Below are 14424 nucleotides of genomic sequence, written 5' to 3'. Positions count from 1 at the left end.
GACCGGCCTCCCCCCGGTCTTTCATTGCATTTCTCACCCCCACCCCCCGTACGCGATCAACTCTCAGCCTCGCTAGAAGAGCGAGGCGCCGGCATTGTGGGGGAGGGAAGGGGTACAGCGGGAATTCTTCCAGTCCGAAAATGCCCTCCCCCTGGGAGCGGTTGGGAGGAACGGTACCCGCGGGCCGGGGGCTGCGGGAGGCACGGGCACCTCAGAGCCCCGAGTGCGTCCATGTTGGGGAAACTGCTGCCCGCGGAGCCCCTCCCGCGCACCCGGGGTTCCCACGGCGCCCGGAGCGCCCCACGCCCCAGCGCGGCGAGGCTCCCGCTCCCTCAAGTTACCCTTCCCCGGGCCCAGGTTAAACGCTCCAAAATGCACTGCCGAATTCACTGCGCGGGGTTGCCTGGACTGTCCTAGTGCTGAATCTTCCCTGTGTGCTCGAGGTCTCTCTATGAAGAGCTGCTATTTCAACATCATCGTTATTCATTTGCATCTGAAATCTGCTTTCTGTCTCAGAGAGGAATTTTTCTCTACTTTTGAAAAAACATCTCCCCCCACACACATCACACACACACATTCCACAAACAGAGTTCTTTGTTTTGTTAAAGACAACGTTTGGAAAAAAGTGTTCAAGGACACTTTTTTTTTGCATTTGTAACATCAAGCCTAATTAAGAATGCTTGGACCGCCTATTCACGATCTAATATTGTCACTTAAACTATTCTGTGGAAAATAGTGAACTTGGCTCATGTGAGGGCATCACAAACTACAGAGCCTTCCAAAAGCTCAAACCCAGCACTTGAATTAAATAGTGGTGGAACTGAGAAAGCATTCTGGGTACTGATGTGCAAATGAGCGCACCAAGCTTCCAACTTTCAAAATATTACATTAACACTTAAGGCCACACAGTGCCCTCAGCCTGTACACCAGATTTCTTCTGCTTTTGATAGGAAGTGTTTGTCTCTGCTGCAGTCAGAATATCACCAGTAACTTTTTATTACTGCACTATGTGTGCGAACACCCTGATATGAACATATACTTTGAAAAATTCGAGGTGGAGTGGTAGCAATGCTGACAAACCCAGCTTAAGTACACCCTATTATGTAGATAACACAGTGCTCATATTCTCTTAAGTCCGTGTGCCACAGGCACACAAGTTGTACTTGCTACAGTGAGGAAAATGATTACGTTTAACTCACTAGCCAGGCTGCAAGCACACACAGACATGGAGCAGTTAAAGAATCTGGAATTTGCTTATCTTTCCTAGTGGCTTTGGACAGTTGTGTGCCTTTCCCCCAGTGGTTTATTAATTTGCTTTCTTTTAGCCCCCAGCCTCCTGACATGGTTCCTGCTTCCTATTTCAGTTCCCTCCTCGCCTGTTCTTTGTCTCTGCTCTAGGCAGGGGGAGGGGGGTCCTGCCTCTCTCACAGCACTTTCTTCAGAACTTTCTCCAGTTGCCACGGAATGTTCTGGTTTCAGCTTCCAGCCCTCCTGTTTAAAAGGCACCATCCCACACACCCTGCCTGCTTCTCTGGGTAAAAGCTAAAAAAACCCCAAAGCATGGCTGTTTCTTGGCAAGTGACCCACTCACACTTGCCATGAGGATGCCAGATCAGCACACCAGGAGCTCACACTCCGAGTAGTTGCTGGATGCTTGTTCAAGATGACTGCCAGCACCTTGCAGTCCTGGGTAATCACAAGGACACCGACACAGCCCTTTGCCTTGGCTCCTCAGCACTCTGCCATGGCAGTGGCTGCAGCTCTCCTCTTGGTACTTAAGTCCCTGTACACTGGCTCACTGCGCTCTACAGCTCCAGCAGCACACTTAAAGGACTTCTGCTTAGAACATTTTCTGGTCCCAAACTCACCCTGTCTCAGAATATGAGACTATCAAAGTAGTCACTCAACTAGCATTTGTTAAAACATTGCCAAATTTCTTTCGAAAATGAACAGGTACTGAACACACTGAGCAAAAATTCAGCTCATCACTGTGAACAGACTTGTAAGGTGAAGTTCTCTAAATTTAATGTGATGACTAAGTGGCATTTCTCCATACATAACTGTGTAAGCACACAGGAATGATTACCTTTGAACTCAATTACCATCACAGCTAGCAAGTTACTTTTTGAAGACGAAGTTCCAGATAATGTGAAAGAAAGTTTTAAATTTCAATTTTGAAATTTATGTTTTTGTATCCAATATTTCCTCTCCTTTTTAGATGATTCATCATTTATTTTCTTTGACATCTTCTGTGCTGGAATGTGCTATACTTCTTTTGAATCCATACCTCTTTTAAATAAAGGCATTTTCTTCAGCTACTTTATTCAGCTTCTCACTATTTCCTGTCTCACTTCTGCTCAAGGGAATTCCTGAGGTGTCCCTAAATGTTTTGCAGCTGCCTGGTGCCTGCTGAAGCACTTTGATTGGTACTTCAATAGTATTAATAATCTCCTTTTCTCCAAACATGTGTGTACCATTTGGGACTCCACATTGTACATTGCTCGCTTCACTGCAGATCAATTGCTACTGGTCTTACGCAGAAGTGCAGACCTTAAATTGGTGTGCAAATATAGGAGGTAACAAAAGACTGTTACAGTTGAATCTGTTCAAACATATTTGGGTATATGTTAATTAGAGTTGACTCATACCTATTTGTTCAACACTTTCAACTTGTGAATCTATGTAGGTCTTGAGGCTACTGAAAATTTTCAGAATAGTCCCATTATTATACTCTTTAAGAAGGTTAGTCACTATTTCACAGGGATTATAATATTAGCAGAGACATTTGTGCATAGCACTTGTGCCAGCTAATCAGTCATATGAACTATTTCCTTTCTATGTGTGTTCCACAGAAATACACAGCACTGAGCAGTTTGTGGCACACTTGCAATTTCAGTGAGTAGCTGTCAGTTTTTCTGAGCTTTCACCCATATTTTAATTAACTGCTACTGATATAACAAGCAATTAATTCAGCATTCATTACTTATTCGGTTGATTATTACTTAAATTTAGTTTTTAAAGCTTGCTCAGTTTATTATTAGGAAGCATCCCATGAGAATGCCAACCCTAGCAGCAAGGATTCTCAGACTTGGAGACAGCAGTTTCCTCTGTAACCCAGACGTGGGTTTAGTGATTTGTCAGCTTTCTCCTCTAGAAGCAGATGAAAACTCTTTAAAAATACCCAGCTCCCTCACAAAACTCACAGCAACAGGATGCTATGTGATGCTGTGGAAAGCACACGGAAAGACTTACTTTAAAAAGAGAAAACAGCACTGTTTGGTTTTTATCTTTTTGATCATTCTCCTCACTGCACCCATGTGCGGTGTACTCTGTGTGTTGCATGGCAGTCCACGACAACTATACAACTTTTAGTTGTTATACTACTTTTACACATTCTTGGAAGCCAACCTTTGATACTTAATCTCCCTTTTGTTCCCCTCATTTCTTCAGTCTGCTCAGTTTAACTTATTCTAGACTGCCTGGAACCAAAGCAACCTGACCCATTCAAAACAAGATTGCCACATTAGGGATCTGTGCAACGTGGAAATACAACCTAGGATTCCATCTCGTTGACTCCCAGTGAATTAGGCATTCATGCCTACCTAAGCAAACCTGACAGACAACTTTTTTTCCTAAAATGTACATTACAATACAATCCTAAATATGCAAGGCAAGCACAAAGGCTTGGTATTTACAGATTAACAGCTAAACTACTGTGCTTTTCCCCAGGAAAACTCCTACCTAGATAACAAGTAAACTGACGTTAAAAAAAGTTAATCCTAGAAAACAACTAGGAACAGCTACATCTTTACCTTTTACAACATTCAAAAGAAACACAACTTTCTGTCTGTTGGCTCAAGAGTTAATTAAGATGTGAATTGCATCAACTCTCAGAGTCACTTCACCTCAGGCAATCAGTATTATGCTTCCACTGAAGATTCAGCACTATGGATTGAAAAAAATCTTACCTTTTGATAGAGCTTTTTCAAAATATCTTTCCTCCAAACAGGCATGAAGCTGGCCCTTAGTCAACTCATTGTAGCTCATTATAGTTTTGTCTCCCCTTCAGCACGAGCAGTTCTTCCCTGAAATACAATGACAGGGTTAATTAGCAGCCAGTTCTCAAATCAAAGTACAATTCATAGGGTAAATTTGCAAAACTGCAAAAATTAAATAAAACCAAACACTAAAACTGAACAAAAACCCACAGAAAAACCACCTTAAAACGAACCAATTCTCTATATGCCTTAAATGGCAGTTACCCCTTTTTCATGAGGAAACTCTGTCAGGTTGGTTACAGTCCCATACCTATAATTCTTAAAATCACAAGTACTCAGATCACAGTTACCGTTTGATACAGATCATTTTTCAATGGGCAGGTGATCGTTTCTGAGAGGATATGAAATTTCAAGATCCTTGCTTCACCTGAAATCATGATTTCATTTCCTCCCTGTCACCTTCTCCCCACTTTCTGAAATCCTGGAGAAATCCCACCACTAATCTAGAAATGCAGTCTGTAGCAAGCCCACAAAGCATCAGCTGATTGCCAGTACAGTCTGCAGCTTCTGGCATGAGGTGAATTACCAAAACCACAAGGGCTGTACTACCAGGGTAGCTCTTTAGCTAAAATGACTTTCTCAGTGCACTGTGAATAAACTTGATATCCACAAGTATTTGAGTTATTTATTAGAATATAAAAGAGGAGGAAAAAACCCTCAAACCCAACTAGGTGAGCACGCACTGCTTATTTTTAACAAGGTACTTTATGTGATTTTAATGAAGCATTACACGAGTTATCACAATTAATTTCATACTCACAGTATTTACCATGTATTGTACAATGATAAATTTTACATGGTTGTCCAAAACACTTGCAAGCCTCTTCTCAATATACTCAGTTTGCATCTCACTATCTTGTGTAAGTAAAACTCTTACTCAAGCTAAAATACCAGTTGTTTTAGAAAGAATTTCAGAATTTGACCCATAATGAAGTAGCTTATTTAAATTTGATAGTTTGACCTAAAACCTACATGCATTAGCTCCTAAGCTCTCCTGTGGAAGTGAGCTACAGTTACCATACTCGCGGGGCAGTGCTATGGAAACATGACAGTTTCAATCATTCTGCGGCAACTGCACATTCCTCTTGTGCAAAAACAAAACTGAGGCACAAGTAAAGGAAAAGACCTGCTCAGGATCAGTGTCAGCAGGACTGAAGTGTGTAGAAGATGAATTTCTGAACTCCATTTTTCTACAGCCCTGCATTGTTCAGATCTTGCTGATGAGGTGTGTGCCATTTCAGTCACATTCCTGTCACTGGTGAAACAAGCACTCCTGGTTTTTCCCAGTCATCGATTCCAGACTCTGTCATGTTCCTAAAGTGTTTGATGAGACAGCCTTTACGTCAGATACAGTCTTTGTCCACCTGCTGAATATCTTTTAGAATACTGCTTTTTTTATCTTATTAGGAATATTAAAAGAGAACTGCTGAGGGGATATACTTCCAGTTTGTCAGTCAGTCATTCATAAGACTGCATGATCATTTGTGAGTTTTACTCCAGATCTGAACCTTCATTACAGGCAATTGGTCCCAGGAGAGATTGACTGTTGTGCAAGTTACAGCCTTTGGAAGTATTCCCTCTGCTGCACTTAATCTAGATTTCCTAAATGGAATGATAGCAATTTAAAAAACACACATACACATTTTAATACAAAAGATGGCAATTCACATACTTCATCTTCCATCAGTGCCCACTATAAAGCTCAATTAACCTTTTGAGCAGATCTCAGTCTCTTGCATCTCCTTTCATTTGCTCTCTGGTTCTACTGGGGGCTTTTATCTCTTCTGACATGATACCCAATTTTCTATTAATATTTTCCCTGATTTTTTTCCTTCTCTGACTTTTCTTTTTTCTTTTTCTTTAAGAAGGCTTTATCATTTGCACTCTATTTTCTAGTTTTGACTACAGTCCTCAGGGGACATAATTTATCCATTCCCAGTCACCCACCCTTCAGCTATTTTTCCAGCTGTTGCACTTTATTTCCTATGGTCAGAACCACCCTGTTCTCTAAGCACCGTATCACATAAAGCACCTTTATATTAAAAAATTCACAGCAGTACTCACAATAAATAAAAGTAACATTACTCTGTTCACAACCTGTAAACAATCTGTGTTGAACAAGCCTTTCTGAAGGCTAAAAGATGGTGCTGTTATAAACTAATATAAACTACTTTAAATATCCTAACCAATTAAACAGTGTTAATTTGGCTACCAAAATCAGACTAATTATCTTTATTAATTAAATTATTTATCCCTTCAGGTAATTAAGGACAATACTCAACACTGAAAGAAGTTTTTAGGTGCCTAAATTCCTTATACCCTTTGCTTGAGTAACTTTCTGAGAAAAAAAAAAAAGAATTTAAGAGCTTACTGAGCAGCTGTATGTTAAGAACACTACGGAAACATAAACCAGGAATACAAAAACCAGCCAGTAACTAAATATTCCCACCATGTACTTTATTGACATCTTTGTTCATTCAGCCCCCACTTTGAAAAATAATTTTAAGTTAGACTCAGTTTATGAGATTTGGAATGAGTTTGTAAGAACAATTAGCAATATATTCTGAAATTAACCATGATGTACTGCACAAAAGAGGGGCAGTCTTAAATCCTGATTGAGCATTCAGAATCTGTATTTTTCTCAATGCTTTTCCTTTTACTAAAAAGAGCCTGGACTGATTGTATGGCTGAATTCAGTTGAGGCATAGACAAGTTCAACTCCATCTGAAGTAAATAGGAAAAAATTTGTACCAGGGTCAAATCTCTGTCCCATGTTGGAAAAGGATATTGTTCACAAGGAATAATTAGAAAACCATGAACAAATATACAGAGGGTAGGTGCATTTATATTTACCCTAGCTTAGCTGAACTAACATTACCAGGAATAGCAATTCCATTTTATTTGACATTCTATTTTAGTACGCTCTGTATAAGCTTGTATTAAAGACAGTTCCTACTATAAAGAGTTTATGACAATAAAGGCTGCTTTCTTGATGAAAACGAGATAAAAAGGGAAATGCAGAGGCAGAGACCACAAATAGCAGTGTGGTTCCTATTGCACTAGCAGTCTTTTTTTCCCTTTTCACTGTAAGTTAAAGAAGACTTAATGATTCCATAAAAATTCTATCACTGAAACTGTGGTAAGGTTAGTTCAATTTTGTCAGTTGTAACATACTCAGAATTCTGTCTGAAGATGTGGCAGGTGTGTCTGTAAGTGCTCACACTATGGGCCCAGGAGAGTGTATTTTGGCTTTTTTTTTTCCTAAAGTTAAGTTTTACATTTAGATACATCCTATAGAAACAGACTTTGCAATAAGTTGAGATAGAAGAGCCTTCCTGAAAAGGATACTGAACATGGACAAAAAGGTTTCTATAAATATTCGAATTTAGACAAAATATGACACAGAAACAAACTTGGAAATCAAAGTCCTGAACAACTATTAAACTGTATTTCCTTGTCATAAAAATACTTTTAATTTGAAATCCAATTGTTTGGCTTCTTCTTCCAGTCTAACGCTGGAAATACTTGGCATTTTAAAGTTTGAAGGGGCCTTTAAAAAAATCCTTTCTCTATTTAATTAGCCTGCATTCAGTGCAGAGTTACAGATGTCCCTGGGGCAAAGTGGTACGGTCAGGGCTCAGCTGAAAGGAGCCGTGAGAAAGCTCCGGCATGAAGTCCCGGTGTGACAAAGCACCAGCTCGGGAAGGCTCCGCCGCGGGCAGTGCGGCAGCGCCGCCCGGTCCGGCAGCGCTGCGGAACGCGGGGTGCCACAAATACACACCTGGCTTTGGGCAGGGCGGGCTGCGGGAAGGACCGCGGCGAGGCTGGTCCGGTTTAACCCCAGGGAAGGGCACACGCCGCCTCCCCTCGCGGGCAGCGAGAGCCCCGGCTCCTCTCACACCTGCGGGGCCGCTGCCTCAGCGCTCAGCTCCGCTCGCACCGTCCTCTCTCACAGCCGAGCGCCCGTCCGGCTTCTCTCGGCGCCGCAGTCCGGCTGCCCCTCACGGCCAAGCGCCAGCACCGTCCCCGGGCCCCCGTCAGGGCTCTCGCACACCCAGCTCATGCCGGCTCCCACCGCCCCGCAGCCGCCACAGCCTCGCACACATCACACGGACACGGGGCACAGACACACGGAGACACACGGATCTCACACGCACAGATCACACGTACACAGATCTCTCACATAAATGGACCTCACAGACGCAGACCCCAGAGATACACGAATCTCTCTCACACACAGGGATCTCACAAGCACACGATCTCGCACACACGGATCCCTCACACAGCCAGATCCCTCGTACATACGGATCTCTCACACACAGATCCATCACACATATGGATGTCACGGGCACACGGATCTCTCTCACACACGGATCCCTCACACTCTGGCATCTCACACACACGGCTCTCATACACACACAGATCCCACGCTCAGGCATCTCTCCCTCCCACTCGCCCCTCACAGCGTTGCCCGCTCTTTCTGTGAGGCGGCGCGCGCTCTGCACACGGCCCAGGGGGCGCTGCGCCGCCTCCCCTCAGGGCAGCGCGCGAAGCCGGCGGCGCGCCTCGCGCGCCCTTTCTCGCCCGCCGTCTCTCGCGAGAGGTCGCCAGGCGCGTGCGCGGCCGCGAGCGGTGCGGGAGGAGCGGCGGCGCTGAGGGGCGGCCGGGCGGGCCGGGCCCGACGCCACCATGAGCGGCACCCTGGCCAAGATCGCGGAGATTGAGGCGGAGGTACCGCACCGCCTCCCGCGGGACGGGCCGGGCACGGAGCGCCCAACGGGGCGGACGCGGGGTTCGGGCCGGGGAGGGGGATGGCCGCTGGGCAGTGCCGTGGAGGGGTGGCGGGGCCCTGTTCCCGGGCGTCGCGCAGGGGCCGAGGGCGGCAGGGCCCTCCCGGTGTGAGCCCTCGGTGCTGTGCCCTTGCAGATGGCCCGGACGCAGAAGAACAAGGCCACCGCCCACCACCTGGGGTTGCTGAAGGCCCGCCTGGCCAAGCTGCGCCGGGAGCTCATCACCCCCAAGGGAGGCGGCGGCGGCGGCCCCGGGGAAGGTGCGTTGTCTGTGCGGGAGCTGTCCAAGTGCGGGAGGTGTGACGGAAGTCGATCTGATGGGGGGCTCTTGTCCAACAAATCGTGTCAGGTTATCTGCTAAACAGCCAAAGAATCACAGAAGGGTTTGGGTTGGAAAGGACCTTAAAGGCGGGGACACCTTCCACTAGGTCGGGTTGTTCGGAGCCCTATTTAACCTGGCCTTGCACACTTGCAGGGATGGGGCAGCCACAGCTTCTCTGGGCAACCTGTTCCGTCCTTGCTTTCTCTTGTCCTACCCGGTACAGGACCTCTCACCATGATTTGTGTTCCTTCCTAGGGCTGGGGGCTGGAGCACTTCCTGAAGTGCTTTTGTATCTTGGCTCATGCAATCTTTGCAGAAATCTTGAGGTTTTTACAGGAAAAAGCACCTTTGCAGCAGCCACCTGCTTTTATATATAAAGGTGCGAATTTCCTAAGCTGCAGTGCTTAAAGGGAATGCTCCACTTACACTGAAGTCAAACACAGTCCACTGTGAAGCTTTGCAGCCAAGATTTTATTAGACAGGTACATGTCCTGGAGTGTTACAAAGTGGTGCAAGGCAATAAAGATTGTGAACAATCTGTTTCCCACCCTCATCCTTCTTCTAGGAAAGCTTACCTAGCTTTTGCTCAGGCAGTATTAAAAATAATAGTGTGTCTGCTGTCCAGAATATTAGAAGATAGAAAATGTCAATAATTTGACAAATATTTCTATTCCTTATTTGCAGGTTTTGATGTTGCAAAGACAGGTGATGCCCGCATTGGGTTTGTGGGTTTTCCATCAGTGGGGAAATCCACTCTTCTAAGTAATCTTGCTGGTGTGTACTCTGAAGTGGCAGCCTATGAATTCACTACACTGACTACTGTGCCTGGAGTCATTAGGTACAAAGGAGCAAAGATCCAGGTGAGATCTCGCCTCTCTGAGGGTAGGATGGGCTATGCAGATGCTGTGCTGTTAGGGTTGAGTGGTCTGGCCTGACATCAGCAAGTTAGAAGTGATGTGTAAAAGTGCTTGAGAATACCTTGGAAATGTTTCCATGAGGTATGGATTTTCCCTGCTTTTTACTTTGCTCTGGGAAGAAGTTCCTGTGGTAGTTCTGATTATTCCCTATGAGATAATCTGTTCCACTGGACCAATATGGCACATGGGATAATACAAGATAAAACAGCCAGATGGGAACCAGTCTTGTCATACCTGTTCAGAGTTGCAGTAGAGTCAGCTGGTTTAGAAGGGTAAAAGTAGGATTGATTTAATGAAGAATACTTTTCACATGTGATACTTTCCTCCCTGTGAACAAACAGCTGCTTGATCTGCCAGGAATTATTGAAGGGGCCAAAGATGGGAAAGGCAGAGGTCGGCAGGTCATTGCAGGTGAGTGTGGTAGAGCTGGAGACAGCAGCCAGTCACTGGTTCATTTAACACAGTGCAGGAGAATGGAGGGTTCACTCACTTTTCTGATGTCTTTTAAAAGCTGGATTGTTTGCTGGACTTGAGCTGTCTGCTGAGAAGCAGTAGCTGCTTCCATGTTGTTGGGTTTGTGCTCTGCATTGACACTTCAGTGTAAGCACACTGCCTGTTCTGCAGGCAGATGTGATCCCATCCTAAACAAGGCTGCTGGTTTTATTTCCTCACCCAGTTCATTGTCCTCAGTCTGGTGTCTGAATGGAGAAGGGAAGGATTTTCCCTGCTCTGTCATTCTTACAGCACGTACACATCTGTCTGTCAGTGATGCTAGGCCAGCAAATTAAACTTCAGTCCTACACTGGTATTTAAAAATAACCTGTATGCTTTTAAAATAACCAGGCCTTCAGGGGTTTTGTAGTGTCATCAGTCCATGAGCCATACTGTGGTTGTTTTGTCTCTTACTTTTTGAGAGGTGACTTTCTTTTTCTGGTTCTTAGTTGCTCGAACCTGTAATCTCATTCTGATTGTTCTGGACGTGCTGAAGCCCCTTGGCCACAAGAAAATCATTGAGAATGAACTGGAGGGATTTGGAATTCGTCTGAATAGTAAGCCCCCCAATATTGGCTTTAAAAAAAAGGATAAAGGAGGCATTAACCTTACAGCCACAGTAAGTTGGAACTTTTCTTTAACCAAAATTAAAAACAAATTGCTTGAAGAAAGAGGCATTTGTGGTTGATGGTATGTCTGGGACCATGCTGTGCTGTGTGTGACTTCTTTGGGAGCTGAGCTGCTGTACAGTGCTGCAGTCTGTTACTTTCCTTAGAGGAAAGTATCCTTCATCCACACCTCTCCTGGAGCCTGGCCACTTCCTTGCCCTCAAAACGGAGCCTTGGTGGCTTTCCACACATAACAAGTTTGGATCTAGAGGAGAGCATGCAAAAACTGCCTCTTACTTGGTGGCTACAGTGTTCTTTTCAAGAGGATTGCTCAGAGTTTCAGGCCTTGCAATCCATTTACCTGAGTCTTTGAAAGTATAGAAATAGCCAGAGATAGCAAAAGTCAGAACTCTGCACTCTGATACCCGAAGTGTAGTTGTCTGGGCTCTGAACTAGAAGGTACTTGGGTTTGTGTTGCAGCTGGTCCCAAACTGAAAGGAAGCACTGCTTCTGCAATGCGTGCTTGCAGCTCTCAGTGAGGCATTGATAAAAATGAAGCTGTTAGGATTTAGGTCTGGTTTTTTCCCTCTCCTCAGACCAGCTATGGTGAAATCAGTCATGTCCAATAACTTAAAATGCAGCTATTCTTTCTCGTAATGTACATGCAGTGGTTGCTAGGCGACAGCACTGGTAACTGTAGTACTGGATTTGGCTGTTAGCTCTGCCACTCCTTAACGCTGTGTCTGTGTCTGTGTGTGCTCAGTGTCCCCAGAGTGAGCTGGATGCTGAGACAGTGAAGAGCATCCTAGCAGAGTACAAAATCCACAACGCTGATGTCACCCTGCGCAGCGACGCCACTGCCGACGACCTGATTGACGTTGTGGAAGGGAACAGGTACTGCTGGCTCCCAGGCTGTGGCACTCCTGCAGCCTGTATTGCAGAGAAAAGAATTGGCTTTTGGGTTTGCTTCCCACACGAGCTGAGCCAGCAATGTGGCATCAACACAGAGATAAGCTTTTTAAAAACATTTTTTCTTTGCAATGAAGGTAGCAGTATGCTGCTGTCAGGTTGCTCTAGCAGTTTCTTTCTCTTCGCAGGGTTTACATCCCATGCATTTATGTCCTAAATAAAATTGACCAGATTTCCATTGAAGAACTAGATATCATTTACAAAGTACCCCACTGTGTACCCATATCTGCTCATCATCGCTGGAACTTTGATGATCTGCTGGAGAAAATCTGGGACTACTTGAAACTAGTCCGAATGTGAGTCAAAATTGCTGCTTTCTGTGGAGTTAAGTGCATGGCTGAGACTGAAGAAGGTCTCAGGAATGGATGAGGAATATTTTACAAAGCTTTTCTACCAGCTGGTGTTTGCCTTGTAACCAGAAATTGTGCTTGTCTTAGCTGTTGTGTGATAGCCACAAGTGCTAGTTTGAATTTGTCGGGGAATTAAAGGAGAACCTTGTGAAACCAACACCAAAGCACATCTTAAAAAAATTCCTGAAAGCATGGAACTCCAGTCAAACTTCATGGTAACACTGTGATTCCAGATGTAATCATCTTTTCAGTCTGCCATGGTTGCAGCTCTCTTGACAGAACTTAGTTCTTAATCTAGAATTTCAGATATTTTTACTACAAGTTATTCCAGGTTTACCTCCTAATTCTTAGGTATTTTTGGATGAACTTATGAATGAATTTATTAATACTCATAATACAGTAATTGTTGTCTTTTAAATATATATCTATATTCTTGTAGTAATATAGAATGTATTGTGAAAAGGCATTTCAGAATCCCTTGTGTCTGTGGTCTAGGTATCTATGCTATAGACTTCAGCAGGTGCCTTTTCCAATATATGTTGAGGTTTTCACAGAAAAAAAAAGGCACGTTAGAACCATATTACTAAAGATGTTCTTTTCCAGCAACTCTTGCTGTTTGGCTTTTTTTAAAGCACCTTTAGGAAGCTCACAAGAAAGAAACCTTTGCAGTTTCAAGGGAGAACCCACTGCAGCCACTGGCTGCCCAGATGCAGTTTCAGCTTAGGCCCACCAAAGGTTTTGCAGTGTATCCATTGTCACCACTGGAGTAGTGGGACTTGGCCCACATGCTGGGGGTGACAGTGCAAATCACTGATGAAATATCATGATGGGTTTGAAGAAGGTGGTTTTGGTATTGACTGATGGTTCCATCTGTGTTCCAGCTACACAAAACCTAAAGGGCAGCTCCCAGACTACACCTCTCCTGTGGTACTACCTTACTGCAAGACCACAGTGGAAGATTTTTGCATGAAGATCCACAAAAATCTCATAAAAGACTTTAAATAGTAAGTATTATTGCAAAAGAACATATAGAATAGAAGGTAACTTGCCTTCAGATAAATTATTTCATCCTCTTCTAAACTAGAAGGGAATACTAGGACTTTTTTTTTTATGTTAAATGGAATAAATCTGCCTATGATAATCAAACTTACCAAAGCAGCACTAGACACAGCATTGCAAGCCATTGTCCCACGCACTTGGGTACTCAGGACAAATTCAGGCTTTGTTTTGATCTGTTTCTAGCCCTGGTTCACACCAACCACTCAGCCAGGTACTTGTAGGAGAATAAAAATAGCTCTGAAGCATTGCTTTCTGTATTAGCTGTGTGACAGAAATAGCTGCTGTTCTGCTTGCATATCATACTTCTAAGCCTTTTAAATTTGATTTTTCTTCTTTCAGTGCACTGGTCTGGGGTTCATCTGTTAAACACAACCCTCAAAAAGTTGGTAAAGACCATACTCTTGAAGATGAGGATGTTATTCAGATTGTGAAGAAATAAAGTTATTCTTACGTGGTTTGTTGTTGTGCCTGAAATCTGTCATGAATTGTAAGTGACAACCCCTCCCTGCCCCCTCCCAGTTTTTATTTAGAAATGGCCTTTTATTATAGCACCTTGCTGCATGGTAAAAGCAATGTTTCTGGCCAGCTTACACTGCAGGGGCTCGTTCCAGCAGAACGTGCAATGAGAAACTCTGGGTAAATGACTTGCACAAGGACAAAATCTTACAAGAAGCTTTGATTGCTGGGATAAAGTTCTGCTGCATGTACATGTCTTTCCAAATCAGGAAAAAGTTCACACATCAGGAATTAGTTTGTTCCAAGAACAAAACATGAAAAGCAGAGGCTAGAGAATCCTATCTTATGAAACAGTGCTAGAGGACAGAGTTCCAGCTGCCTTTATCTGAAAGTGTTTCTCTTG

At 44.1% G+C, this 14424-nt stretch overlaps 1 protein-coding gene across 1 annotated transcript; it reads left to right on the top strand.

The window, feature by feature from the left end:
- The first annotated feature begins 8659 nt into the window (after positions 1-8659).
- On the top strand, positions 8660-14020 carry DRG1 (developmentally regulated GTP binding protein 1). Its single transcript, XM_059863091.1, has 9 exons — positions 8660-8789; positions 8985-9108; positions 9855-10030; positions 10429-10498; positions 11029-11198; positions 11951-12081; positions 12285-12452; positions 13388-13510; positions 13905-14020. The coding sequence occupies exons 1-9, from the start codon at positions 8748-8750 to the stop codon at positions 14002-14004; spliced, it is 1104 nt and encodes a 367-aa protein (XP_059719074.1). The 5' UTR covers positions 8660-8747; the 3' UTR covers positions 14005-14020.
- The last annotated feature ends 404 nt before the right edge of the window (positions 14021-14424 follow it).

Source organism: Haemorhous mexicanus, chromosome 19, assembly GCF_027477595.1.
Source record: "Haemorhous mexicanus isolate bHaeMex1 chromosome 19, bHaeMex1.pri, whole genome shotgun sequence".
In the NCBI taxonomy this organism is placed as follows: Eukaryota; Metazoa; Chordata; class Aves; order Passeriformes; family Fringillidae; genus Haemorhous; species Haemorhous mexicanus.
Note: the sequence above shows the minus strand (reverse complement) of the source record. Positions and strands in the feature narration are given on the sequence as shown.